This window comes from Numenius arquata, chromosome 6, assembly GCF_964106895.1.
Source record: "Numenius arquata chromosome 6, bNumArq3.hap1.1, whole genome shotgun sequence".
In the NCBI taxonomy this organism is placed as follows: Eukaryota; Metazoa; Chordata; class Aves; order Charadriiformes; family Scolopacidae; genus Numenius; species Numenius arquata.
In genome coordinates this window covers 39551995-39579553 of record NC_133581.1, presented here as the reverse complement: position 1 = coordinate 39579553, position 27559 = coordinate 39551995, and the positions used below count along the sequence as shown (strand labels likewise).

Sequence of the window (27559 nt, the reverse complement as noted above, 5' to 3'; positions counted from 1 at the left end):
CTAAATATCGGGGTAGAACTCAGAGCCGTGGTCCATGCTCTGCAACATCGGCTTCTGATCGAGAGACGACATCCTGCTCAGCATTTCGGCTGACAGCGCGTAACTATTGCCCGACTTCTCCTCGAACCAGCTATCTAGCGCCCTTTTGCAATCGAAGTTGGCGATGGGCGGCCCGTTAACGGCAATGGTCAAGAGGTCGCTGAGCTGCTCCAGCGTGAGCCGAGAGCGGTGGTTTTTGCGCACTCTCTGCAAGGCGCTGCGCCCCTTCTCGCAGCAGGCCGATGAGGTGGGAAGGACTTTGAGGATCTGAACTATTTTATTGAGGAGGGGGAATCTCTGTTTGTATTTACAAATGTGACTGAGCAAGTCTTTGAAACCGTTTTTGGTATAATAATCCACCTTGAGTTCTCGCCACTCCATCAGCAGACTCCCGCGGGTGTCCATCCCTTCTCTGTAAACCTCTCTGGAAAACGACGGGACCGTCTCCAGGTGTTCGAATATTTGTACCATATCCTCCTTCCCATAGCTCATGAGCTCATCAGTGCTTCTGGGCCAAGCTGCAAGGTCAAATACCTGACAGGCCTTCACAAATGTCCGGCTACGGGAATCAAACCTTTGGGCTAGGATCACCTGGGTCTTCTGGCAGATCTTTTCTCTGATCGACTGGAATTTGGCTTCAGCCACCCGTAGGTTTTTCACAGCAATGCCATTAAAGCTTTCACGGAAGTTTTCCTCAAATTCCTGCAAGTACTCCCCGGGGGAGTCTGCTAGCCGGCTGATCTCCTGGATGGCCTCCTCTATTTTATCGTCCACCTGCGACACGAGAAGGTACTCCCCTTGGAAGACGTAGGCAAGGCGTGACAGCACAGCAATCACATCCAGCAGAAAGTAAATGAGTTTAATCGACTGGTAGTCCATCAGGAACTGCAGGAGGGCCAAAGCAATGGCAGAAGCGTCTGCCCTTTGGGTCTGGCCGCTGACGTCCTTGAGATGGGCCACAACCTCAAGGTAATCCTTGATTAGAGCGTTGAGCACATTCTGCTCCCCAATGATCCACTTCACCGCCCGAATGTCTCCCAAGAACTCGGTCTCCTCGCACAGAGTGGCAGCAGTGACCCTCAACTCGCACATGAGTCGGGGAGAGTAACGATAGAAACTCAGCAGTTGCTTCAAATTGTTTTCTAGCTCCTCCAGGCACGGCAGTTCCTTCCCGCTGATTGCATCCAAAATTTCCAAGTGGGGCCTGTGCACCATAAACGGCAGGCAAAGAAGCCAGGGCAAAGTCTTTCTGATTGTCATGAACAAGTTGGCTCTTAAGCTGGCTGTAACGTTAGCACCGTCAACTCCCAAGCCAATAGTCGGCTTCTCATCCTGCAACCGTATTCCCAGGCTGGAAAAAGCCCTGTCTAACGCTTGGAGGTAACTGTCCGTTGTAGAAAAGCCCAGTTCCTGAAGAGACAGGAATTCGGTTGCCGGAGGCCCATCACTGCTCGTGTACTGCACGTAAACCGCAACCGTGTCCGCGAGCAAGTCATCGCTCTGCCCATCCAGAATGATGCTGAGGAAGGGGGACTGCCGGATGCGTTCCACCAGGTCCTCTCGAAGAGCCCTGGCGATATGGTGGATTAAGATTTGGCAGTCCCCCTCGTTCATGTACTGATCCACCACCTTGAGTTCGCATTTTCTCAGTAGTTCCGCCAGAGGCCGAAAGTCGTAGTAGGGCCTGCCCTCCAGGGCCAAGTGGTAGGCTGTGTTGAAGAGCAGGGTCATATTCCGGCACATCTCTTCCGTCTTCTCCGGGTGCATCCTGAGCTTGTAAAGCTGCAGGCACTTCTTGTGGAGGTTGCTCTGGCTGTGAAGCTTTATCGTGTGGATCTTGAACTGCTTTGAGCCAATGATGAAGGCTGAAGTCCGAGAGGATTGCACTGTGTACTGCCTACAGACGTGGCACCACATTTCATTCAATGTCGGGGAGTACCGCAGAAACCAAAACTTTTTAAGCCACTCTTGCTTGAACCGCCGTATCCTCCGGCCCGTCGCAGAAGACATCTTGGAAGGCTCGTCTGTAGCAGCAATCATGTCATTGGAAACCGACTCATCAGCAGAATCCACCTCTTGGTCATCATCCTCCATGATGGTGGGCACAGAGATGATGCTTTCTGAAGCTGTAAGGAAAAAACAAAAAAAAAGGAAAAAGATATGGTATTTACAAAGTTGCTGAGCTAGAGAAGCTTCCTACTGGTGACAGTAGAGCATTGCCTGAAGAGCTGGCCACAACCTGCCCTCTCCTGCCCACAACGCGCTACAGGTAGAATCTGAATCATGGCTTTGAAGGGAAAAGAAATGTTTCTGCATAGGAACTTTGTCTCCAACGTGCTACAACGGACAGCAAGAAAGGACACTACATCCTGGCCACTTGCACAATACATGGTGTGACCCAAATATTCCCTTTGGTGAAGGTTCCTGGTGGCTCAACAGCATGTTCCAGGAGGAAATGAAATGTATCTTCAGAAAGGGACGCATGTTTGTGTTAAGGCAGTGGAGGAAACAGAGAGGGCTTTCCAACAAGGGACACAGCGGGACATCATTTCATACACAAAGAGCGCACATTTCAGTGTTACCACAGAGTCATTCAGACTTTCTTTCCAGCGGAGGGACTTCCGCTGGAAGAGAATGCATCAAAAATACGGCAAACAAACTGTCTGCAATGGAATGTCTTTTTTTATTGGCAGTGCATTATCGATTACAACGGCAACAAATAGAGCGAGTTGTCATACAGAGTCTTTCCCAGACAGTGTTTTCCACTGTGCCCAGAGCTGTGTCAGCTCCTGGCCCACCCGGTCACAAAACCTGACAACGAGCCTTCCATGGAGCCACGTGTTCACCTGAATACTCAGAGCAAAATGCTTTAGGTGGGTACACAGCACACAGGCATCTCACTACTCTCCTTAGGCAGGGTTTGGAGAACGCTGTTACTCGGCAAGGCTTACCTGTAGGGTCTGAGAACTCTTGGAGCTCGGGTACCTGGGGCGGTAGCACGGGTGGCTCGGGTAACTTCCCAGATCTCAGCATGTCTAGCTCGGCCTGCAGCTCCCGGATCTTCTTCTTCAGACGGATGCAGTTGGGGCAGAAGGAGGTGGTGGGGATTTCGTGGGAATTGCCTTGTGCAGAGGCCAGTGACAGCTCAGTCGGGCTGTCTGCTTTGAGTGACAGGGGCTCTTCTTCCTCATCTTCCAGGAAGCCCACCTCTTTGGCTGAGCTGAAAGAGGGAACCTTCCATTCCCCCTCGCTTCGGTTTCTGCTGAGGTTCAGGGAGCTGTGCTGCATGGCACTGCCACAACTCTCAAAGATGTCTTCAGCCTGGTATTTAGGTGCTTTTCTGATGGAAAGCGGCGTACTCGTTGCTAACTGGTTCTCTTCAAACCTGGCGGACTCCAAGGAAGCCTCCAGGACGTCTTTGAAGATGAGGTCAATCTTTTTTTTCTTTGTTTGGGGGTGGGATTCCCCCTCATCACAGCTGCGCTTGTAAGGGCTCTTTCCTTGCTTTAAGGTGGCGAGTTGGAGCGGCCCCCTCAAGTCCTCTTGTGTTTCCACATTCCTTTCTGACTTTTCCCTCTGCAACTTTTTCTCTCCTGGAAAGGAAAATGAGGGGTGGGGATTATCACCGGGAACCCAGCAACTTCCCTCAATCTAAAATTCAAACGAAAAAAACAAACAAACAAAAAAAAGAACAAAAAGGCAGGCTGAATCCCTGCAGGTCTGCACGCTGCGTTACAAACCAGGGGACGGACACAACTCAGTTGGAAACCAAGGCTCGCGAGAGGAGGAGCCCTGCTAATGGGCAACGTCTGCAAAAATCCAGAGACAGTCCTGGGTAGCCGCAGCCGAGTAGGACCCACACACTTTAAAGAGAAGAGAAGCTACAGGCAGCTTGTTTAACCTAAAGGTATAACCACCCTGCGCTGGAAGAGGACTACGAGGTGAATGACTACGAGGTGAACGACTGATCGCGGTGGAACCTAACACCTAGAGCCCGAGAGCCGTCCCGGCTGGCTGGAAGACCTGTGCCTGTTTTGACTTGGTAAAAGGTATCGAGCGTACAGCAAGTGCAGCGAGAGATTCGGACCGTTTGGTGACAACCCCAGCATCCGTGCACAACACGGCACACCGTTCGCGAGCCCCTTTACTCTCGTTCAGTTTGGAGGCTGCTCCAAGTGAAAGTAACTTGCACTCTTAAAGCCCAAGGTACTCATCGTAAACTGAGCTACAGCGGGTGAATGCCCTCCAAGGATGGGGACATCTAGCTTGTCCCAGTGGAGTCTAAGAGTGTGGCCATTCAGTGATTTTTTAAAAAAAAACAAACAAAAAAATAATAAAAGCAACCTCGTACAAACTATTAATTGTTTAAAATAAAGGGAATAGCCAGATTTCCTTACCTGGAAATTCAAAAGACGATAGGTTTGGCTCAATTTCCATCATTCTTCTATCTTGTAAATAACTTCAAGCATTGATGGCTTCCCAAACAAGACGCTGCGTTATGCTGATTTTTGGTTTTGTTTGCTTTTAAAGTGTATTCATGCTTTCATAAGAGTTACGGAGCAAAAGCTACCATTCCCTTTCTAAGGAGAGCAATGCTAAGAATGCAGAAAAGATGCAAGACTCGAAACAGTTAGAGTAAGGCACCGTAAAAAGGGTTGGCCTGAATGGCAGGGATTTTGCACCGGGATTTGATGCTGGTTGGCAAACCCAGCCACTCCTTGAGCGAATCCATAACAACAGATCTCATTTTCCACGCACTGACAGGAATTTCTATGGGCAAAGCTCTGAGTCTCTGTCTTAGCATTTCCCCTGTTACCGACTATAACGACTACCGGCAGAGGTAGGGATTTAGAGAATGGATTCTTCATTTTCGGTTATGTTTTCCCCCAACCCAAGGAGTGGTTCAGCCCTAGAAATTCACAAGACGATCCCTCCTATTATTGGTCTCAACTCCATTGATGAGGCGGGTCAGAAACCCCCGACAGAACCAAAACCCAGGAAACCACGTTATCTTTCTGTGAGTCAATAAAGCACGCCACTTCGCTCGACGGGCCCGTCTGCAGGGGATTTGAAACCTTCTAAATAGGAAGTGACTCAAGAGATTGTGGTGCCGCTCCCTGACCACCTCCCGGGGCCCTCCCAGCTGAGGCTGGATGTGCCTCGCAAGTCTAGCAACGGCCCGTGATGCTCCATTTTAACAACCTCTCTGCGCTCCTTTCGCCAACACAGGCTGAGCCCAGCTTGCCACAGGACGAGCTCACCGGGATGCCAGCGGGTTTCTCTGATGGCCTCTGCAGCCGCAGGGGTTTCTACATGAGCGTGTGGTAGGCTGTGGCAGGCCCTGAGAAACCCAGAGGCAGGTCTTCACCACACTCATAGCACAAAGCAGGCTGTGAGTGACCATTTCAGCTTACACAAACCACGACACCACGACACACCACGACTACAGGCGTGTCTGTATGGCAGGGCAATCATTCGTAGCCTTGGTGGCCCTCCAGAGCAGCTTCTCCAAGGGCATAGTCTTTCTCTTGCGGTACTTTCAGAAAGTACTAAGCCATCTGGACAACTAACGTGTGCGCGGCGTGCAGCAAAATCACTGCAGCCTGTACTTAATTACTCAGCGATGTTTATTAACAATAAAAAAAAGCACGCTCACACCGACGTCAATTCAGAAGTGGGAATTGCCCAAGTACAGCCATCAAGACGTTAACACTGCAAGTGCATCATAACTCCAAGGTGATGGAGGATAAGCAGCTTTTTCAGGACATCTTGTCCACCCCATGATTAAAGAGGAGACACCTTTTACCAAGTCAAGGCAGCAACAGCAGCTGTGTAATAATACAGATGGGAATCTTAATTAGAAAGTTATACGCAGTGTGGCTGCCTCTCTGAGGCCCTGCCATTCTGTGGAAAGGCCTGGAAAGAAATGCCCTTCGTTAACTTCAGGTCTCAGCATTGTATAGAGGAACAGATGCATTAAGGATTTTTGCCTTCCTCTAAAGCTTCCCGTATTGCTGACATTACACTGACCTAAAGGACCGCTGGGTTTGTTCCAGCACGGCTACTCTTTAAGATAAGATAGCAATTTTTTATCCAGGGGAGAATCAGTCTGACAAGTACAAAGCCTCCTGTAGGTTGTACACGCGCTCTAAGGTTGTGAGACTAAGGAGTCTCTAGCTGATGTCGCGCTGCTCCCAAATTATCTTTCTGAAGAAAGAGGAGATAAATTAAGCGAGGAAAATGGACATACAAACACACCAAAGAAATCTCTCTTTCATATGTACACCGAACCAGCCGGAGCGCCCTCAAACAAGCTGCTCGCAGCAGCCAGAGAAAGCAGCACGTTCAGAAGAAAAACCTCACGCCCGTCTGTGGGACCACCAGCTGGGCAATCGTCAGGCCAGAAAGTCTTGTGACAGAGGAGCTCTGTGACCTCTGGGCTTTGCATGAGGCCCTTGCAGCACACACACCACATGCCACACCACCGACACATGACACGACATAACACAGCATGAGTCTATCTGGCGTGACCTCCATCTCTCGCATGACCCATCCATCCAAACTGCACCCAGAGGTGCTCTGCTTCTAGAAACGCAGCCGTCTCCCTACAGCCTGTGCATCACCTACTTCACCCACCACACGCGGTCCAACAAGTGCGGCAAGCCCCAGGGGACGGGGTGGGGGGAGGCTGGGAAGGGAGGGGACTCACCGCTTGTGAGATTTCTGTTGATGGTCTCCTGGGACATGCTGTGCAACCGCTTCATGTAATCCTCACTGTACCAGACCCGCAGCTTCTCCCCAGGGCGGATGTCACGGCAGGCACGGAAGTAAATCCTCTCGCTGTGCTGGAAGGCCATCAGGTTCTGCTCCCTCTCCTCCCGGGAGATGATCACGTACCTGAGGGCGAGGTGACAAGGCAGGCGTGAAGCACAAACTTTTCTCCCGTGCCCCCACTTTGCACCAGAATGACAACCACCATGAAGCCAGAATGACCTTCAGAGAGAGCCATCAACACAGCCAGACTGGAAAGCATGGACTTATAAGTAATGGCGTGCAAACTGCCAAAGATACAGGACAACGAGCATGGGCACCCAAGGAACACTAAGCCAGTGGGTCCATTTCTGCTGTGGAAAGGATGACGGCAATGTACATCCAACCTGAAGGAATATCTCTGCCAGTAACGGTGACACAGACTCTCATGGGCTGAAATTTCTTTGCCTAGCGATGGAAACAAGGACTTCTGGATTCCCCACCATCACTTCACATCCCAGGGCCTCCTCCTTTGTTCTCAGGAGCATCCAGAATATGGCAGGGTTCCTCTGCCTGTCTCTGTCCCAAAACCACCATCTTCTTTTTTAGCAGAAAACAGATTTCCTCGCTTCTCTCTTCTCGGACAAGCAGAATTGAGGTACTCAGGGCAGAAACAGGGACACCTAATGTACACGGGGGTATTTGCTGGTTGTCCAAAAGAAAACCCAAGGACATGCCAGTACTGGAAGGTTTTGCGCTTGAGTGTTCAGCAGGGTATGACATAAAAATACAAACAGCCCCACAAATCTCAGGACAGCCCAGCACCACACTTTAGGGATCTCCCGGCAGTGCTGACAGAAAGATGGTTTTCTGGGCACGGGGTTTGTTTTCCCAATTTAAACCAGCTAAATTTCAGCTCAACAGAAATGTCTTATTTCGCACTCCAAACAACTGGCCCTCTGTGCAACTTGGTGAAGACAGAGAGCTATTGCTAGGATCATATTATCTGCTCTCACACTCCCCCATGTTTTTGCTAGAGAACACGGAAAAGGCTTGGTAATACTGGTTCCAGCTGCCACCAACATGAGCTCCTGACACCCACTCACGACCAGGAGGAGGCCCTGTCATGGTACGTACAGACCCGAGAGCAGATCTGAACGGTTCGCAGCCAAAAGCTTTTGCTTCTCTTATGCCATTTGCCTCTATTATTCAGCACTCCCTGCATTAGTAACATTAATGAAGGTGAGCAGCACATGGCTCCTCTGACATCTGCTGCTACCAGTCCTTGTCCAAACATCCCCCCTACATCCCACAGGGATTTCTTTGGCTTAAGAAATCCATAATTTTTTCCTTGAATGCTCATTTCCTTGAATGCCCCTTCTCCAGCCATGTGCATGCACAGATAAAGATGCAAGCCCGACTGCACGCGATCGCACCAACCCACACACGTAAGGTCACAAACTTGGTGAAACTTCCCGCAAAACGCAGAAAACCAGTCTGCGATTGGAGTCTCAGACTGCCCAAGGCTCCAGCAATCCTGGTTTTAACGTGAAGCAACTGTGCGTGTGCCTGCAACCAGCTGTATTCTTCCTAACGTGTGCTACGCAGGATGCTCCGCAATCTTCAGCAATTATTTAAACAGCAGGCTCTGGCGTTGCCAAAATTAGCCCAAAGTTGGCTTTTATTAACCCTTATTTTACTGTTGATCACAAAACAACGGAACCAGTCTGTGTATTTGAGAAGGAACAGAGGCCTGGACCAGGGTGGTGGGAAGGAGGTCCTGCAACAGCACACAGCTGGCCCTGCCAGGCTGTCCCTTCTGGGTGTCAGTGGACCACTCCACAAAAGGTGTATCAGGCATTCAGACAGCCGTGAGAGACACAATCCTCGAGATACAGCAACGTGCTGTGGCCGGTGTGATGCCCTGCAGCACAGGTGATCCTAGAAGATCTCTCCCCAGTCCAAGCAAAACACCAGGATGCTTCCCAGCACCAGGTAAGGAGAGACCCTGCGGCTGCTCCGCATCCCCAAACACGAGCGGGAGCAATGGCAAGATCAGGCTGCCCCTGCGACGGAGGCTCATCACCTGCAAAGATTTATCACCCTGAAGTCGCTCACAGCTCCTTAATGCAACATCGAGGACCCACATCCCCACAGCCAGTGGCACTGAGGAATTCACGGGCAGCAGCAGGACTGTCGGGTGCATTCCCAGCAAACTGCATTTGACGGCGAGATTTAGAAAATTCTCTAAAACACAACTTTGTGTGGGAAAGGTGGAGCCTGGTTAACTATTCCTACCAGGGCTCACTCTTAGTATGAAGTATTATATTAAGCATGAGCGTGCTTTTCCCGTTCACTGCTCTCCTCCCGCCTCTGAAGCCCTCCAAGTTTCTGCCCCAGGGTGTTCTTCAGCTCTGGGGCTCCGGCTGCTCCCACAGGGATGGTTGGGGAGCTGGGGGGTGAGCGAAGGTGGGATGGTGTGAGCTGGGGCACTGCTGCAGCCCCACAGCGTGGCCACCATCCACCCGCTCCCATCCGGCTCCCATGGCCACCGGTGCTGCCCATGGGTAGGAAGAAAGGCCTTAGCAGAGCGTTGTGGAATAAGCCAGTCACAAACGTGTTCTTTCCCAGCTGCTGGCAGCTAGTAACTGGTTTACGCTCCCAGAGAGGAAGCTTTACATCTGGGATGCTTCCCTGAGGTAACATAAATGGGGATGAGCTCATCCACATGACAAATGAACCGCTTTCAAACCAGCGCTGCCCAGCCCCGGCTCCAGCGACCCCCGGGGCACCAGTGACACAGGTTATGAAGGGCTGCACACAACCCAAATTCCACCCGAGGGGCGAAGGGACCTCATGCCCCTGCACACCATGAGTTGTAGAAACATAGAACTTCTGAGGCTGGAAGGGACCTTTCAGATCATTGAGTCCAACCATCAACCCAACACTGACAAAACCCATCACTAAACTGTATCCTTAGGCACTACGTCTGCCTGTCTTTTAAATACCTCCAGGGGTCGTGACTCCACCACTTGCCTGGGCAGCCCATTCCAAGGCTTAATAACCCTTTCAGTGTAAAAATTCTTCCTAATATCCAATCTGAATCTCCCCCGGCGCAACTTGAGGCCATTTCCTCTTGTCCCATTGCCTGTGACTTGGGAGAAGAGACCGACCCCCACCTCTCTACACCCTCCTTTCAGGGAGCTACAGAGAGCAAGGTCTCCCCTCAGCCTCCTTTTCTCCAGGCTGAACACCCCCAGCTCCCTCAGCTGCTCCTCACAAGACTCGTGCTCCAGACCCCTCACCAGCTCCATTGCCCTTCTCTGGACACGCTCCAGCCCCTCAATGTCCCTCCTGTCACGAGGGGCCCCAAACTGGACCCAGCACTCGAGGTAGAGGTGGAGCCTCACCAGTGCCCAGTACAGGGGGTGGTCACTGCCCCAGTCCTGCTGGCCACACTGATACAGGCCAGGATACTGGTGGCCTTCTTGGTCTGGGCTAGAGCCAGGCGCTTTCCTGAGCCCGGAGGAAGTCCCTCCACAAAATGGCAGGCAGGGGCACAAACCGCCTGCTGAGGCGAAGAGAGACTGTACCAGCCTGCCTTTACTGACGTATCTTCCCAAGGATGAAGTGCTCACGTCCTGAACAACCCCTCCCGCCAAGGCTGGAAAGCGGCCGGTCCCCTTCCTGATGCCAAACACTCAAGCTGCATGGAGGCAAGGCGGCCACCTGGGTGTAGATGCCCGGGACAGGCACGGCTCAGCTGACACAAGCACTGGGTGCAGATGGGCATGGCCTCACCTGAACAGCGGGTCTCCCAAGGGACCACGATCCCCAGAGGAAGAGCAGGGTTGGGACCAGCATTGGGGCAGACCCGCTCACCCAGAGTTGCTCTCAGTCCTGCAGACAGGCACTGTCACCGGCTGCAAATCGGTCATTTCACGTCCTGCTCGGTCCCTGGGACGAGCCAGGCTCAAGAACACCATAGATTCTGCCCAGGCTACTCAGGATCAGCCATTGCACCGATGGAGACCATTTATAACTGGGGCTTGGATCAACTCCATGGCTGTGGGAGGCAAAGCTCCTTGCTCCGCAGGGGCACCTTTCCCCCAAAACCATCCTTGTCTCCCTTTCTTCTAAGCCACAGGCCACTCAGGACACCAAATTGCCAAGTTTTGGGATGGCCCAGTGAGCAAGCCCAGAAAAAACATCAAGGTAGATTTTGGCAGCTGGGACCATTCCTCCCCAGGAGAGACAGTGAGAAGGAAGGAGAGCCCCACAGCTGGAGGAAGGCTCAGGCTTCTGCCCCCGGCTCCCCAGAACCTGCCCCATGCCTCCCCTGCCCGCTGTCCCTGCTGGCCACCAGCCTTTCCCAGATCAACGCCAGGCGCAAAGCGAGGGCAGGAGATCCCACGCCAGAGAGACGCCACCAAGCCCAGGCAGATGCCATAGGTGCCATACCCACCAGCTCTCCCACACCCAGTGCCCTCCAGGAGACCCAGCATCCGTGAGAGGCTCATTACCAGTTCAGGCAAAAATTGTATGAGAGAAACAAACGACTCAACAGCAGCGGTGTTAAAAGTCTTATATATTTATTGCATTCTTAACAAAAATACTTTTGAAGAGAGAATTCTTTCAGCATGTACAAGACATGGAGATACTGGGGCTGAGCACAGCAGTTTTGCTTCTACAGCCAGTTAACACGATGGGTGCAGGAGGAAGTATCCTTTGCGAGAGGGTACAGAAAAGCCATTCCACCAAGGGGTCTACACAGGGCAGGAGATACGTCCCCAGGTCTGGGCCAATCTGTAACAGTCCACAGAGGAAACCGGGGGAGACATCAGGCAGTTTATAGCACAAGGTGACCTTCCTCCTGACCACAGCCCAGCCTTTGGGGGGTTTGCATTGAAGGCTGACAACAGGGTTCTCGCTCGTAAACGCATCCTCGTGGGCAAACTGGTGGCAGCGATGGTGCCAACTGCCTCTAGTGCCCAGCACCTGTGGGAGCCTCCTCCTCTGCAGACCTGAGGGTTCCCGGAAAGGATCCCCCCCGGACAACATCAGAGGAGCTAATCCTATCAGTATTATCCATGGGAGAACATCAGCAGGGTCCAAATATTATAAAAATATAATACTACTTCTAATCTATAGCAGCAGCACTGTATTGACTCAGAAAGCCTTTAAAACATATCACCATTTTTTTTCAGTTCTCTGTGATTCATAAATTAGATCCACTTCTACCAGATTTCCCAATCTTCCCTTCAACTGAAGGGAGACTATGGCTTTTGCAGAATACAAACGTTACAACTACAACAGGAGTAAAACAACACCCTCAGAGGCAGGTGAGTGAATACTGCCCTGGTCCGGCAACAGCACTGGGAGGAATGTCCTCTGCATGGAAACCAGCCTGGGTCACTCCTCAGAAGAAAGGAGTTTTTTTTTCTCCTTGCCGGACCTCTATTTCCTTGAGCAAGGGCCTTTCACCGCACCACTAAAAATAAATTACTTGAATTAGAATTACAGAACAATTTAAAAGAAGAAAGGAAAAAGCACATCAGGAATGCCTGACACAGCAGACGTGCAGTGGGCTTTCCAGGAGAGAAGTCAGTGCACTACACTTCCAAAGGACAGGCCAGACAGATTAACGAAGATCCTTCGAGATCGCATAAAACGAGCAATCCTTCTGCTGTACTGAGCTGCCTATGTCCGATCCCCGCTGAAGTTTATTAGAACTTTTTGGCCAAGCCTGTAGTCCAGACACGGCAGGACAATGTGCATTCGTATTGAATAGTTTTCCTGCAACCCACTGCCACATACAATCGGACAGCCTGGAGAGCTAACTGTGCGTGGGTACCGCCTCAGCCCTCTTCCCTGCTGAAGCGTATCACGGTAATGATAGTATCCAGATTTTTCCAGAGATGGGGCCAGCACAGGAGGTGCAGATGTGCAAATCAAGAATCAGAGAATCACAGAATGATATGGGGTTGGAAGGGACCTCTGGAGACCATCCAGTCCAACCCCCCTGCCAAAGCAGGTCCACCCAGAGCAGGTTGCACAGGAACGTGTCCAGGTGGGTTTTGAATGTCTCCAGAGACGGAGACTCCACCACCTCTCTGGGCAGCCTCTTCCAGGGCTCTGCCACCCTCACAGGAAAGAAGTTCCTCCTCATGTTTAGATGGAACTTCTTACGTTCAAGTTTGTGCCTGTTTCCTCTTGTCCTGTCACTGGGCACCACTGAAAAAAGACTGGCCCCATCCTCCTGACACCCACCCTTGAAGTATTTATAGGTGTAGAAGTAGACAGACATGTTGTAAAACAGCTGCCACATATGTTGTCACCACCTGAGGTGACGTTATTAAAGCTTAGTTTCAGAATTGGGGTTGTATATGGGAACCTCATGCAGCTCTAAAGCAATTCGGATGCTGTACCACAGTTCCTTCTGGTTCTTTCTCACAGATGGAATCTGCGTGGGGACAGAAAGCAGTACAAAACCAACACGGCTACGATATTAACCTTAATATCTGTAAATTTAAATTGTAAACTCTTCACAATAGGAGAATACGGTACAGATCCCACCCTAAATAACACTGAGTAAGCATAAAGTAACTGTACTGAAGTTGACAGAATTACAGTGACACACAACCAAACTGTTCCTGAGGTCAGGAGCAGGCCCTGTATCTTCCCTTGTTTCTGTGCAGTCTCCCACATTTTGAAGAGGGCGGGGTGGTTCAAATCTGAGGATTATAGCATGCAAGAAAATAATACCATACAATTCTATTTAAATAATGTTGTCATATGATGAAATAACTGCATTTTAACTGCAATTGTGAAGGGTGGGTAGGGTTTTCAGACTGGAGCAGACAAAGATTAAGCTCTTTGATTTAAGTGCGTTACGGTACTGCAGGATCCAGGCACGTGCCATAGCAGCCCTTCTCAGCAGTCCCCAAACCACACAGCGCTCAGACCTGTCCTCCTGTCCTCAACACCGTGTCTTCTACCCTTCCCTGCACAAGCTCTGCTTTTCCACCCCTCTTCCCAAAACCTAGCTGTGAGTCTCAGTAAGCCCTGGACTGCCCGTTATTGCTGAACGCAGGATAAAAATAATGAGCAATACGAGTCTCTAGAGCTGTCAGGATGTCTCTCTGCACAGTGCATATACTCATTTGCAGGAAGGTGATGGGATGGCAGTAGGTAAGGTAAATTTCTGGGTTGATTGCAAAGGGAGCTCTGTAGCACACTGTCCCAGTAAATAACGTTTCACAGGCACGAGAAGAGATCGAGATAATGATTCCTATTGCATCTCTTAGCTTATAGAGCGTTCAAAGCATGGGGACGCCAGTGAAAACTCCTAATCTCTATCAACAGGAAGATGTCCTACACCCCAAGCTCTGCAAGATCTGAGATTCCTCTTTGCCGTCACAGGGGGCCAGCCCTACTGCTCAGCTGCCATAGTTCATGCTGCTCTGTTTGCTAGCAGGGGGAGGGACGGGCTGGGGCGGCTGCTGACCCTCCCCACAGAGTACTGGATGGCATGGAGGGGCCACGTGAGCATGCAGCAGCTCAGGAAGGAGCACCCTTCTTTACTTTACATGAAGCAGACTAAAAATGGTGTTTTCTCTTTCGTGACCTGGTAGTCCGTGCAGGAGGAGCCTGTTTTGGGGGGTTTTGGTTAGACTCTGCACCGGGCTCAGGTTTTGAGCAAGCTGCTTGCAGAAGAGACCCCTGCATGACACCAGGATCCTGGATCCTACAGAAAGCCTGGACCCCGTCACGGATTTCTGACAGGGTCTGGCACATCTGGCCAAGCTGGCTGGTGAGGTCAGCCATCCTCTGACCGATGACGTGCATGCTGTCTGCCATGTCTCTGTGAACAGCCACCAACTCCCGGCAGAACTGCCGGAACAGGTCTGTTTGCTGCGTGTGGGAATGGAGAAGCTGGCGATCGAAGCCGGAGAGGGGCGGGCTCCTTGTGCGGGGGCGTGGGGGTCTGCAGGATGAGGCGGCGCGTGGGGATGGACGGTGCAGCTCCTGCCTTTGGCTGGTAGCTTCCGAGTGCTCTGATGAGGAAGAAGTGCGGAGGAAGGAGGGCCCGGAGAGCTGGTTGACTCCTCCTGCACCGGCCCCCTGCAGCGACGAGAAGCGGTGCTCCCGAGAAGTGCCTGGCATCTCTTCGTCAGCTTAAACAGAAGAGGAAGCATGAATTATTAACGTGAAATCCCTCACAACTCTGACTTCTGTTTCATGGTATCTCAAAGCACATGGAAAAAGGGTTTTCCCCTCCCCCCATCTGCCAGTGGAGACAAGCCTGTAGCTCCTGATGCTTAACTCAACATGCACGTGCTGCAGCATTAGCATCTGGGTGACAAGCTCAGCCGTAAGAGGCCTGAAGAGCAGGCGAACCCAGTCAACCGAGGAGGAATCCAAGCTGCCATGGTATCTTGGACACAGCGTTGTTCATTACTAGAATATAAATCCATTTTAGACAGTAGAAATGACTCCCCTTCCCCAAAACCATGAGTAGCTGGAATACTACAACATTTTGGAGGGACAAAGGCTCCTGGCCTTTGGTCCAGTTTTGGAACACCCTGACACATTCAGTTCCTCAGGCCAAAACCCTGCTTCCATGAAATTTCCTACATCCTCTGCACTGAGGAGAAGCACAGACGTAGTATCTGCTGCTCGCAAAGTCTGTACTGCAAGGCCTCTACGTGGCTTGGCGTCACTAAGATAAGCAGGCAGTTAAGCATAGCAGCAACAGGACCCTATATTAATCGGGAAAGTACACTTGATGCAAAACCCAAACCAAAGCAAAACACCATGGGAAAGTTCTCATTAGTCTGATAAGTATATAGTGATGTGCCAGTTCACGGGTACAGGCACATCAAGAGTAAGAAGAGACGATATTTCACTTGCAACTGCCCACTGTCTCCTTGCACAAGCTGTATTCATTTTACACCTGAAATAGCCCGACTGGCTTCCAAGAGAGATGCAAAGAATGACCAAGTCCCACTTTGTCAGTTCCTGAAGATCTTTGTCCTTGCTTTCCCACTAACAACATTACTTCAGACATGAGATAAGACCTAAGGCGGTAGGACAATGCCACCCATGAAGTGTTAGTTGGCTCACTCTCCAAGAAGTTATTCCCTCCTTCTCTCCTTTGTATCCCTAAAAGCTCACGGACCAAGAATCTGCACCTCCACACAAGAAAACCGCGTGTACGCAAGTGGGGAAAGAAACTGCAAGAAGCAGCTTGTGGTTCAGCGCTGGAAGGTGCCTGAGAGTTGTGGTGGAAGGAGATTAACCTAGAAAGCAGGGCCAGCAGTTTCTTAAAAAAAAAAAAACCAAACCAGCGAAGAAGGGAGTCATTATCATCTGCCTTTTTCACAGCACTTGTGCTGGGCCTTCAGACCGCCAGTAAGAAATCACCAGTGGCCTAGCCTCAGAGCAGAAGCACCAGTGAGCACTGAGCCCCCCCCCAGCAGCCCTCTTGGAAGATGGTTACCATGCAGTGATCCATGAGGGACTGGCACATGCTTCTCAGCTTGACAGCACTGCTGTTTTATTGGGCTGCGTGTAGGATGAAGAACTCCTAATCCTTTACAAACACTTTTTCACAGACTGGAGGTAGTTGCACGTCAACTACAGACGGTCCCTCGCTCGTAGGATTAGTTCAGACTTGTGACCCTCTAAGAAAGCGGAATCTGAACAACGTCTACCCTTAGAAGACAGTATGGAAAAGGACTAGATAAAAAGACAAAGAAGATGATCTTAGCTTGATAACAGCTTTCCCTCAATCCAGCTCAACACCCCACGATGACCAGAGCAGGCTGTCTTGAAACCAAACACGGCAGTAGGACCTGGCTTGACGGGCAACCCAGCATCTCCCGAAACACACACCGCTCTTCTGGTGTCAAACTGATTTATGCAAGCATAAGACAAAGAGGTGTTAAGGCAATGATACTTACAGCTTGTTGACGGGCTGTCAACCACGTCCAGATCCGCTCTCCGGAAGCCGTGCATCTGGCGTGACGAATGCAGCGTCGACTCGATGGCTCTCTCGTGGGCGGTCAGGACGATGGCCGAGGGCCGCCCCGTGCTGCCGGGGCTGGAGAGGGACCTCTGCATGAATGCCAGTTTGTCCTTGGTCCTTCTCTTCATGTCGTCCCATCTGTGTTTAATGTCTTTTACAGACCGGGGGACCTGGCTGACTGATGTGATCTGCCTGGCTATGCCTTCCCAGATCTTGTCCCTGTCAGCATGGGATAGACGCATTGTCTCCCTCCCAAACAGCATGGCTTCATTTCGGGTCACCTCAGTGACCAGAATGTCCAGTTCTTCCTTGGAAAACTTGGGCTTCCTCTTTCGTTCAGCCATGTTCCTTGGGTTGAACATCCCACAAAGCACAATTGGGTAAAAGGAAATCAGCGCAAAGCATCCCCCTGCATCCAACCATTTGGCCAGTGTGGCACCAGGGCAGGGGGGGGTTCGGTGGGATCCAGTTCCCCCCACCCGCAACAACCTCTCAGTTTTCCTCAATCGCACCAGGGAAAGGCAGCCGTTTTGTTTTTAAGAGGCAATTTTCAAGCTTAAGAAAAAAAAACAACACCAAGCAACACTAGTGTGAAGGAGCCTTCTCAGCTTTACAGTTAAAATGAAAACTTTACACGTCGTCTGATGCCCTGACTGACGCGTGAGAATTTCAGCACAGCCTCACATCACCTGCCACGCTTTGGGCACAGAAAAAAGCGTGAGAACTCACAATCAAACTGAAAAATTAGCTCCTAAGATGACACTGCGCAAAAAGGGGCTCTTGAGGAAATTTAGAGGCCCGAAACCTGCCTGGCGCAACATGCAACGGGAAGTTTTACACCACCCTTTCTGTTAAAACTGTCAGGATGTCACGCAGAGGCTACACCAAACGGGATTTCTTTTCAGGGAAGGGAAATTTCTAGTAGTCACAGGCAATTCCTGCCACTTGCTTTTCCTAAGGAAAAGTCTTTCCTTCAGCAGCAGGGGGACCGCACATCCAGCATTTGCTGCTCACAACAAGCTCTTGTTTTACCCAGAAACGGTTGTTGTTTCCTATTGTTCTCAAAAGGGATGAGGCCACCCACTTGCTTTTCCCAGCCGGGCTGGGCTGTCGCTGCTGCCAGCAGGAGCCTGCACCCAGCTCCTGGTGCTTCCAACGAACAACTCATGGTCTCAGCCCATTGAGAAGCCTCAGTGGGACTGCGGACAGAGGAGAAATCCGCAGCCCAGGCAGTGGACACCTGTGTATAAGCCTGCAAAACAGCCCTGAAGGGATCAGAAGTCCATGGAGGAGCAGACTGGTTGTGAAAACTCAGTGTACACCTTGATTTGAATTATAGCAGCGCCAAGTAAAATGCCAAAATGGTTATTCTAGTGCTACATGTTAGAGAAGATGTCTTTTACATGTCTTCATACAAGTAAAAGCAGGGATGTTGGGGACTTTTTTTACAGAGGTCAACATCTTCGATGTTCACGTCATACAGTTCTTAATAGTTTAAAACGAAGTTCTCAGATAGAAATCTACGTGAGCATAGAGTTATGGTGGGGAAAGCAACACTCATCTGAGGTAGAAGATTTCAGTGTTAATATAAATCACTCCAAAAATCTGTCAAAAGCTGTCACTACAAACCCAGAAAATTAATGTTTATAATGGATATTAAGATGTAACGTACAGGAAATAAGACATCTTAATGGGTTAGGACACCTAACAACTCTAACTCTAAAGTGACACCACGGGAGGGAAATCCTATTAGCTTCCCCACGTGTTAGTTTTCTTTCTGCTTATCTAGATATCTACTAGTAGATATCATCTACTAGTAATATCGTCTTTGGTTTCATTTAATGTAGGACCTACTGTTAGCATCTTTGCAAAGTTAAGGGAATAAACTCTGGCTGGGATAACTCAGACCCTCCTCTTTCCAAAAATTAATCCTAATGCCTTGGCTGGATGTCCTGTCTCTGGCAGGCAGACTTTAGCCACCCCAAAGTCCTTTCTGAGAAGCTGGTGTAAGCAAAGGCCTCAGCAGTCTCCCCACTGGTCCCGTATTGGTGGTGGCCCTGCTGGCTACCTCCTTGGAGATGGGTGCCTTTCAGTGCTGCTGTGGATCAGAAGAAGAGAGGTGGTCTGGGACGCACTCATGTGAAAGGTGCTCGTGGGCTGCAGACTAAGAAAAACCTACGGAAAGGCAGAGTGACCCTCATCAAACGTCATCCTAGTTTCCCCTTACTGCTACTACACTACTGTTTAATGAATCTCACTGACGCCGCTGCCCTCCATCGGGGTACCAGAAGCTGTTAACCTTGGTTAAAGCTGGAAAACCAGTAGGAAATGCTGCTCAAATCCAGGCCATATATAGGGAGAGCTGGGAGCTACGTGCTCAGACGCATTTCACCAGGACAAACGTAAATGCATCCTTTAGATGCTGTTTTGGTAGAGCTTCAGTTACGGAGGGATAGAAAGGAGCAGTTAGGGAAGATGGTAATGAAATGATGGAGAGCCAGCAAAGCACTTGCTACGCTGACCTCAAGGGAAAAAACAAAAAGGCCAAACTTAAAAGGAAAAAGGAGTTCTCCCAGCTAAACACTGGAAAGAGGGAAAAGGCTATGTGGAATATTGAGCATAATAAGGGAATATTTACAACTTGGTTTGTATCACACTCAGTGAAACTGGGTTTCATGTATAGTACCCCTGACTGCACAGTACCACCAGTGCCTCCATGTGGTGGAAACAAACCTCCACTGACAAGCTGCTCTGGTGACAAGGAGTAACAGCAATTTGCAAGACGGCCTGGGTAGGGGTGAGCTTGCAGAAGAGAAGACCCTCCGGAGCTGCTGAGAGCCGCTAGTTGGGTCAGGAGACCCGTGCCCCCTCTGCCCTGCTGAATGCATGGCTGCTGAAACTGGCAAAGCTGCACCGATGGGGAATTACAGCCCCTTTCGGCTCTTCCCAGACAGGGCAGCCCAGCAAGCGTATTTAGGACAAGACCTGGATGTTCAGATTTCAGGGTTTCCCCTCATTTGCTCCAGTATGACTGGGGTCAAAACTATTTAAGATAACTTAGGTATTCCAACAGCAAATTCACCATGCAAAAAGTAATGAGTCCTGGCCAGTTTTAATCTCAAATTCAATTAACGTTAAGTTCCCAGCAGGCACATTAACCTTCTTCTTATAAAAACGCAGACAGCATTACTGTCAGAGAGACCTTTTTCCCCTCGAGCATTTCCTCCAGCATGCAAGGATGTCCCTGAGAGCAGTCACCGATATTTGGAAGTACCTCTCTGGGGATGCCGGATGGATATCAGCACGCTCCAGAGGAGCCCCAGCAAATTCACCCCTCTGCCCAGGTCAGCCTGAAAGTGCAAGACTCTACAGCTATTTCTTTAAAAAACCACACGTGACGTTGTAAACAATGTGAACAGTGGGCACTTAATGATCACCTCACAAAGAAATCAACTGGCTCCACTTTTCTTGGCCTCTCAGAAGCAAGCATATAACCACTTCAGAGACTTGGGGAATTTTTTTTTTTTTTTTTTTTTTTTTTTTTACAGGAACCCTCTGCTCTGCATAAATTTCAGTCTGTAATGCATAAGAACATTTGCTCCACTTCCTGCAAGGTAACAGAGACCAGTTCATTGTGTTCAACAAAATGACCTGTGCATAGGCTGGTGGCTTTTATTCCACCCGAACACATAGGCAGACACAGTAACCCCGACTTTTTTAAACATTTTATTTTTAAAAGGTCCTGTAAAGCCGAAACAGCAGCTCAAAACTTAACTGATCTACTGATCTAAGCTGGTCCTGCTTCAAGCAGGCCATTGCAGCACCTCAACAGAGCTCCCTTCCAGGCGCTGTTATTGAAACTGGAGACATCTCCATTATAAGGAGACACAGGATGATTTACAGACCAGTCTCGCTCCCCGTAAGCTCTTTGTTACTGTGTTTGGTGGGGAAAGGGGGCAGAGAGGAAGGCAAAGGAGAAAGAAGTGAGGAAGTCTTGCACCAGCCTTTTCACGTGGGCTGAAGTAAGGGATGAATTTGAACTGTGCCAAAAGCCTGAGAACTCAGGTACTCATATGTACGAAGGGATACAGACTACAAATGCCAAAACGAGCCTGGAAACCCCACGCATGAGGCACTTCGCTCCCAAAATAGGTTAGGCATCACCAGTTTGCTGGTACTTCCTATCCTGCATCTCAGTCTGGGCCAAGGGAAACACACATAGAGGGATGTTTCCTGGACTTTCTGAATTACTTTCATGTTTTGCTCAGATCCCTTTTTTTTTTTTCTAAAAAGTCCCCAACAACTGAATAACGGAGATTCCTCAGAAGTAACCAGGAACAACAGCTGGTTCTGTGCAATCCATCAGAAGCCCCAAGAACTCCCATCAGCAGCAGTTTACGGTTCGTGTTCAAGATAGCACCAGTTTCACTTGAAGTTTGCTGCCATCCATGGTAATCGGTCACTCTGAGCCCCCAGAAAAACAAAACCAGAGGAAGAGAGTGGCACACATCCCTGCAGGTCAAAGCCGGGGAGTTTCATAAAGTATTGGACACACCAGCACTTTACTCTGGGCAGAGACGAAGGGTGCGTTATTCTTCTCAGGAGAACGAGCTCCCAGCATCAGGAGTTCATCTCAACGGACCAGCCCAAGAGGGAAAAGGCAAGAGGATGTTACCATTGCCATGCCCTTTGCTGCGTTTCGTACTCCCTCCTCCCTGCCATCCACTGCCCTGGGCAAACAGCCACCTGAAACCAAACCAGCGAGTGCTGTCGTGCACACATTGTCCTCACTGGGAACATGAAAACGGACTCGGATGTGGTAGTCAAACAACAAAACCGATAGCCAGATCTACAAGAAGAGAGAGGAGCCAGCCCAAGCTGCCCTCCCCATGCCATACCCACCTACCCAGAGGGTGAGTAGATCTGCTTTGCAAAGCACTCCATCTGTGAGTGATGGCAAAGAGCACCATCTGAAAAACAAAAAGAGCGCCGTCTACAGCGTCCTGAAAGCACCGTTTCTGTGGGTCATCTCCACGACAGGTGATGTCCAAGCACAGGTGACCAAGCACATCTCTGTTTGAAAGCTGCTAACAAACAAGGCCCAGGCTTTTTGAGGACTACTGTCTCCCCTTGAACTCAGTCAGACTCTACATAATCTGCTATTAGAAGCAATTTTCAAAAGTAAGAACCAAAAGATCAGTACGACTGGTATAGCCTGCATAGGTCCTTCCACACACTCTTCCCTAGAAGAGCTGAAAACATCCCCTTTCCCACAAAACCGTAACCTCCTTGCCTTTCAAGACCGTACAGAATGGCCCAGACCACACTCATCTGGAGTCTTAACCTTGGCAAATACAGGCTTAGGCAAGAACATTCTGCTCTTTGGTGCTGGGACCGTGAGTAGTGCCCATTTAAAGCCAGACATCAACCTTACTTTCACAGCACTAGGAAGAAGAGTTCATCATAGGATTTTTCCTTTCCAAGACTCTGTTTTCCCCCCAGTTTCACTGTCATCCAGACCACATAAAGATCCGGGTCTAAGTAGAAAAATCTCACTCTGATTTTTGAACTTTGCATTCTTTACTTCAAGATATATGTCCCTCTACCTGTCTGTCCACTGCTTCTTTTTGGAGTGACAACTCCAGCCTCAGCCCAGGTCTAACATTTTCTCTCACCCAGCAGTGAACGAGTATTAACGACTGTTAACTCTTACACAAAAATGAGATCCTTCGCTGAACTTTATGGACAGGTAGCAGCTGTTCTGCCACTTACATGTGAAGACTCAAATGGAGCAAAAGTGGTGCAACCAGCTTTGACCAGCTAAGTCAGTCCTGCATCTACCTGTACTTCATGCTCTCTCTTCCCTTACTCAAAATCCTAGGCATCCAGGTCAAGAAAACAGTTAATCCCCACACTGCTTTACTCATGTATGAAATGCCTTCTTGGCAACAGCTGCTTCCAAAATTCAGGAATCGGACCTCATGTGGGATGGGCCACAACACGCAGCGATGTCCCACTCTGGTGGCTCACCACACGCACGAGGAACCTCAGCGCTTTGCCTCCGCCTTGGGAGGCTGCAAGAGTTACCTACGCTTTGCAGAGATACATGCCAATACTTAAAGCACTGCGTCACAGTTAAACACGTTCCCTCACTGCTGCACTTAACAAAAATCCAGCTGGATTTGGGCTCTGCTCTGCCGAGTCCCGGGGCCGGCAGAGGGAGTGCAAGCGCAGGCATCATTTCTGCCTTCAGAGCCGCAGCAGCTCGCCCCCTGTTTCTCCTAACACAGCAGAGCTGACACTACCAATGACAGCCACCGCAGACAATTGTTTCAAGTGAAGCCCAGAAAACAAAAGGAAAAAAAACCAAAAAAATAAAAAAGGCACCTCTTTCAATGTCTGTCAAATGGGAAAGGACAAAAAGCCCCAAACAGAATCAAACGTTACCTTGGGAATAACGCAAAGCATTTTGCAAATATTTGAACATAAAGTGGAAAAAAAAAAAAAAAATAATGGAGTGAGACCTGTCAGCATTTGTAAGATTGGATAAATAGGATCATCTTTATCATTTGTCCTGATTCCAGAAAACAGCCATCCTCCATACACACATCCTTGTTTCAGTCCCTTCCACTGAATCTGACTCCAAAAGGTTCTCATCACAGTAAATACTGAAAGAGCGCAAGCACACCCTTTACAGAAGGGGCTGTGGCATTTTGGTTTACTTTTCTGGCACACAAAACCACGAGGAGTGTGTGATGGCCTCTCTCTGGAACACAGAGCCCCAAAAGTGAAGGCAAAAGAGAACCGGACTCACCTCATCCAGTTTGCTTTGGTTTCATCTGTCCCATCGATGGATTTGTAGCGGTTGTTCTTATCAACGATCTGCAGAAGTAGAGAACAGAGGCAGCATGTCAACTAGCTCATCCAGACAGGAGAAGATCTAAGACTCCCAGTTCCAGCCTCAAGTCAGGACACAGATCTCTTTGACGTGAATCTCAGCTCTCTGAGTAGGAGCTGCTGCCCTGGATATTCACGTGGAGGCTACTCTGAACTGACGAAGAGGCATTTTCCCAGGTAGGTATACCCGTAACACAGAACTATGGATGCAGCTGACAAAATTGTTAACAGTCCTGAGATACAAAAAATTAACTTCCCTTTCAGGGCAGGTCTGAGACAGACGTTTATTTTACAGACAGAAATGCGTGGGCAACATTTCGTATCGGCAGCTCTTGAAATTTTTCCCCACCTAAAACTCAAGTCCCACATCTCATTTCTCATAATAAACAATACGCGTCCATCTTCTGACATCTCCATCTCGTAGGCTAACCAAGGCCTGTAGTACTAGGGAAAAAAAAATAAAATACAGTTTTTGGTGCTGGAGCCTGCATGTAGATCAGTTCCTGATGGACTGAATCTCCTCCTCGGTCCCTCAGGCCATCTGGTCTGTTCAAGCAGACTGGGAGGATTTGCTGGAGGTCTGCAATCTCTAGATGCAATCTTTCCTCCATACTCGAAATGATTACCAGAGCAGAGAAAGGTACTGAAGGAGCCCTCGAGGTTGAGTGGAGATGGAAGAACATGGTGAAAAGGAGAGGAGAAGCAAGGTAACAGCTGTGAAGTCAACTCAGGTGCCATGGCAGCCGATCTCCTTTCACGTCTCTATACCCTTAAGCCACTAATAATTATGGTGGGTCAGTATTTGCCTACTGTCCATGTGGGGCAATGGAAGATCTTCACAAGAAGGGGGAAGATGGCTCAGGTCTGGCTCCACAGGCCCGTGAGTCCCTCAGCTCTGAGCTGCATGGCTGGGGTGTCACTTCATTCAGGAGATATGTCACTCACCAGCCATGAGAAGAATCCTGCGGACTTGTCCTGGCTAGAGATCTGCCCCTCGTACGGCCCGAAGATGTGACCTTTGGGGATCACCTCGTTCATACAGCGCACATCGTTCTCCCCGTTGGGCTCCTTCACCACCTCCATTCCCGGCGGGATGGTCAGCGCTGCCCGGTCTGGGATGCCAACAGGCACTGGGGTGTCAGAGACGAACACGGGGGGGCCGTGGTTCGGGCACTCATCCACAAAGTACTCCTGGCAGGACTCGCAGACTGCGGGTGGGAGGGGAGCAGGGGTTAGGCCAGGCAGACATGATGCTCACGCAGCTCGTAGGACACACAGCGCTCAGGACAGCACGCCCCGGCTGCCCAGCCTCCCCCTGGCCCAGCCAAGCCCCCTCCCCAGAGCCTGGCCTCCACGTGCACAGACGCTTCGCTGGTTGCTCCCTGGTTTCGCCACACGTCTCTCAACAAGGGCTCTGCCCCAACCCACACCTGCCTGATCAATGCCGGTGCTTGCATGAGCCCTACGGAGATTGGCCACCTGTGGAAAGACCCCATAACAGTCCACAGAGACAGAGGCTGGGGGCTCCTCACGCATCACTGGTTAGCAGCAATGTCCTCAAGCCTCAAGCCAAAACATTTGATTCCCCACACACCGGAGGGGAACTGAAACAAGCATCCCTGAAAACAAATACCATCATCATACAGCCTTCATCCTGTGCTTGGGAGAGAGACAGCATCCCCAGGCACTTGCCCTGTGACCAGACAAGGACTAAGACCTACAGTGGGATATTAGGTATGCCAACATAACTGGCACCTGTTTTCTTTCCCAGAATACGGGGCAAGGCAAAGAGCTGCCATCCGCGTGATGCTCCCTTTGCAGTTTCTGAATCCAAGCTGTTGGGTTTTGCAGACTCTCGGGGTTTTCCCACGTGCATTTTCATGCTTCCAGCACGCTTCCCACCTACCTCCTTACTGCTGCATAGCCCCACCATGGACAAGCTGCTTTGTGCACCAGCTTCCCTATCAAATGTGCCAGTCTTTTCAGGAGAACACACAGATTTGTCCTCGGCTTTTTTCTTCCCCGCTTCCCACCCCAAACCAGCAGGGCGCCTACTAGGAAAGACCCAAGTCTATACAAGTGGCGGCGTTGCTCTTGCCTCAATCACAAGACACTTACACCAGAAATCCACTTGCTGAAAGCTCTTGGTCATGATCAAATCCCGTTTCCCTTTCAGTTTCTTGGGCTCCACCTCCATGGACTGCGGGTCAGGCCTTCCAGAGCTGGGAACAACAAAAGATTACATTAACCTACCAAGACAGCGCACAAGAGAGGAGCAGAGGCAACAGGGCCTGATTAACTCTCTTAGTCATGGAATCACGGAATTGTCAGCGTTGGAAGGGACCTCGAAAGATCATCTAGTCCAACTCCCCTGCTAAAGCAGGGTTGCCCAAAGCACATCACTCAGGACTGCATCCAGGTGGGTCTTGAAGATCTCCAGAGAAGGGGACTCCACACCCTCCCTGGGCAGCCTGTTCCAGGGCTCTGGCACCCTAACCATAAAGAAGTTCTTCCACATATTTGAATGGAACTTCCAATGTTCCAGCTTGTGCCCGTTGCACCTCGTCCTGTCGCTGGAAACCACTGAAAAGAGTCCGGCTCCATCCTCCTTCAACCCACCCTTTAGGTACTTGTAAACACAGATAAGGCCTCCCCTCAGCCTTCTCTTCTCCAGGCTAAAAAACCCCAGCTCTCTCAGCCTTTCCTCATAAGGGAGATGCTCCAATCCCTCAATCATCTTAGTTGCCCTACGCTGGACTCTCTCCAGTAGTTCCCTGTCTCTCTTGAACTGGGGAGCCCAGAACTGGACGCAGTATTCCAGTTGTGGCCTCACCAGTGCAGAGTAGAGGGGGAGGATGACCTCCCTTGACCTACTGGCCGCACTCTTCCCTATCCAGCCCAGGATTCCATTGGCCCTCTTGGCAACAAGGGCACATTGCTGGCTCATGGAAAGTTTGCTACCCACCAGGACTCCCAGATCTTTCTCCTCAGTAGTGCTTTCCAGAAGATCCATGCCTAACCTATATTGGTGCCTGGGGTTCTTCCTCCCCAGGTGCAGGACCCTACACTTGCCCTTGTTGAACCTCATTAGGTTCTTCTCTGCTCAGCTCTCCAGCCTGTCCAGGTCACACTGGATGGCAGCACAGCCCTCTGGAATGTCAGCCAGCCCTCCCAGTTTGGTATCATCAGCAAACTTGCTGAGGATACACTCTCTCCCCTCGTCCAGGTCATTGATGAATATGTTGAACAGGACTGGGCCAAGTATTGACCCCTGGGGGACACCACTGGTTACAGGCCTACTAGTCCCCACACTGCAGCTGAGAAACGGTTCAACCTGCCATCCTCCAACCTGCCAAAAGCTAGTATCTGAAATGACTAAAGCCTACAGCTGTGGCTTCAGCTTGAGCACCTCCAGACATGGCACACACTTGGCACGCCCCTCATGGGGCAGGGGAGTGGCAGACGGGGCTCCCACCAGCAGAGAGGCTCCAGCCTGGGAAGCACGATGCTCAAAGGCAAGGCATCACCTTCAATGCCCGGTGCGAACCACCATACAGAGCAGACGTAGTAAGTGACCACCCCTGTCATACACCTCAAGGCAGACCTCACAAGGCAGAGTTTTAGTAACTTTGAGAAGTTCAAGTATATCCCTCAGAACCAATTTAAGCTGGGTGAGAGGTGGAGAGAAGGGGATTAGAGTACGTCAGACCAAAGGTCAGCTGCATACCAAGGCTGTCCATACTCCTGGTCCCGGCGTGGAGAGCAGGCCTCTGTTTTTATCGTCACCATCTCCCCTAAGGAAGCCTGGGTCTGGATCAAACAGTCCTTCAAGTTTTCACTCAT

General features: G+C 50.3%; 1 protein-coding gene across 1 annotated transcript; it reads right to left on the bottom strand.

Moving 5' to 3' along the window:
• PRDM11 (PR/SET domain 11) lies at positions 1–27559 on the bottom strand. The gene is made up of 7 exons (XM_074149667.1): positions 27444–27559; positions 25835–25938; positions 24662–24924; positions 23634–23701; positions 6749–6936; positions 2991–3632; positions 1–2165 (listed from the first exon to the last, which is right to left on the bottom strand). The coding sequence occupies exons 1-7, from the start codon at positions 27557–27559 to the stop codon at positions 1–3; spliced, it is 3546 nt and encodes a 1181-aa protein (XP_074005768.1).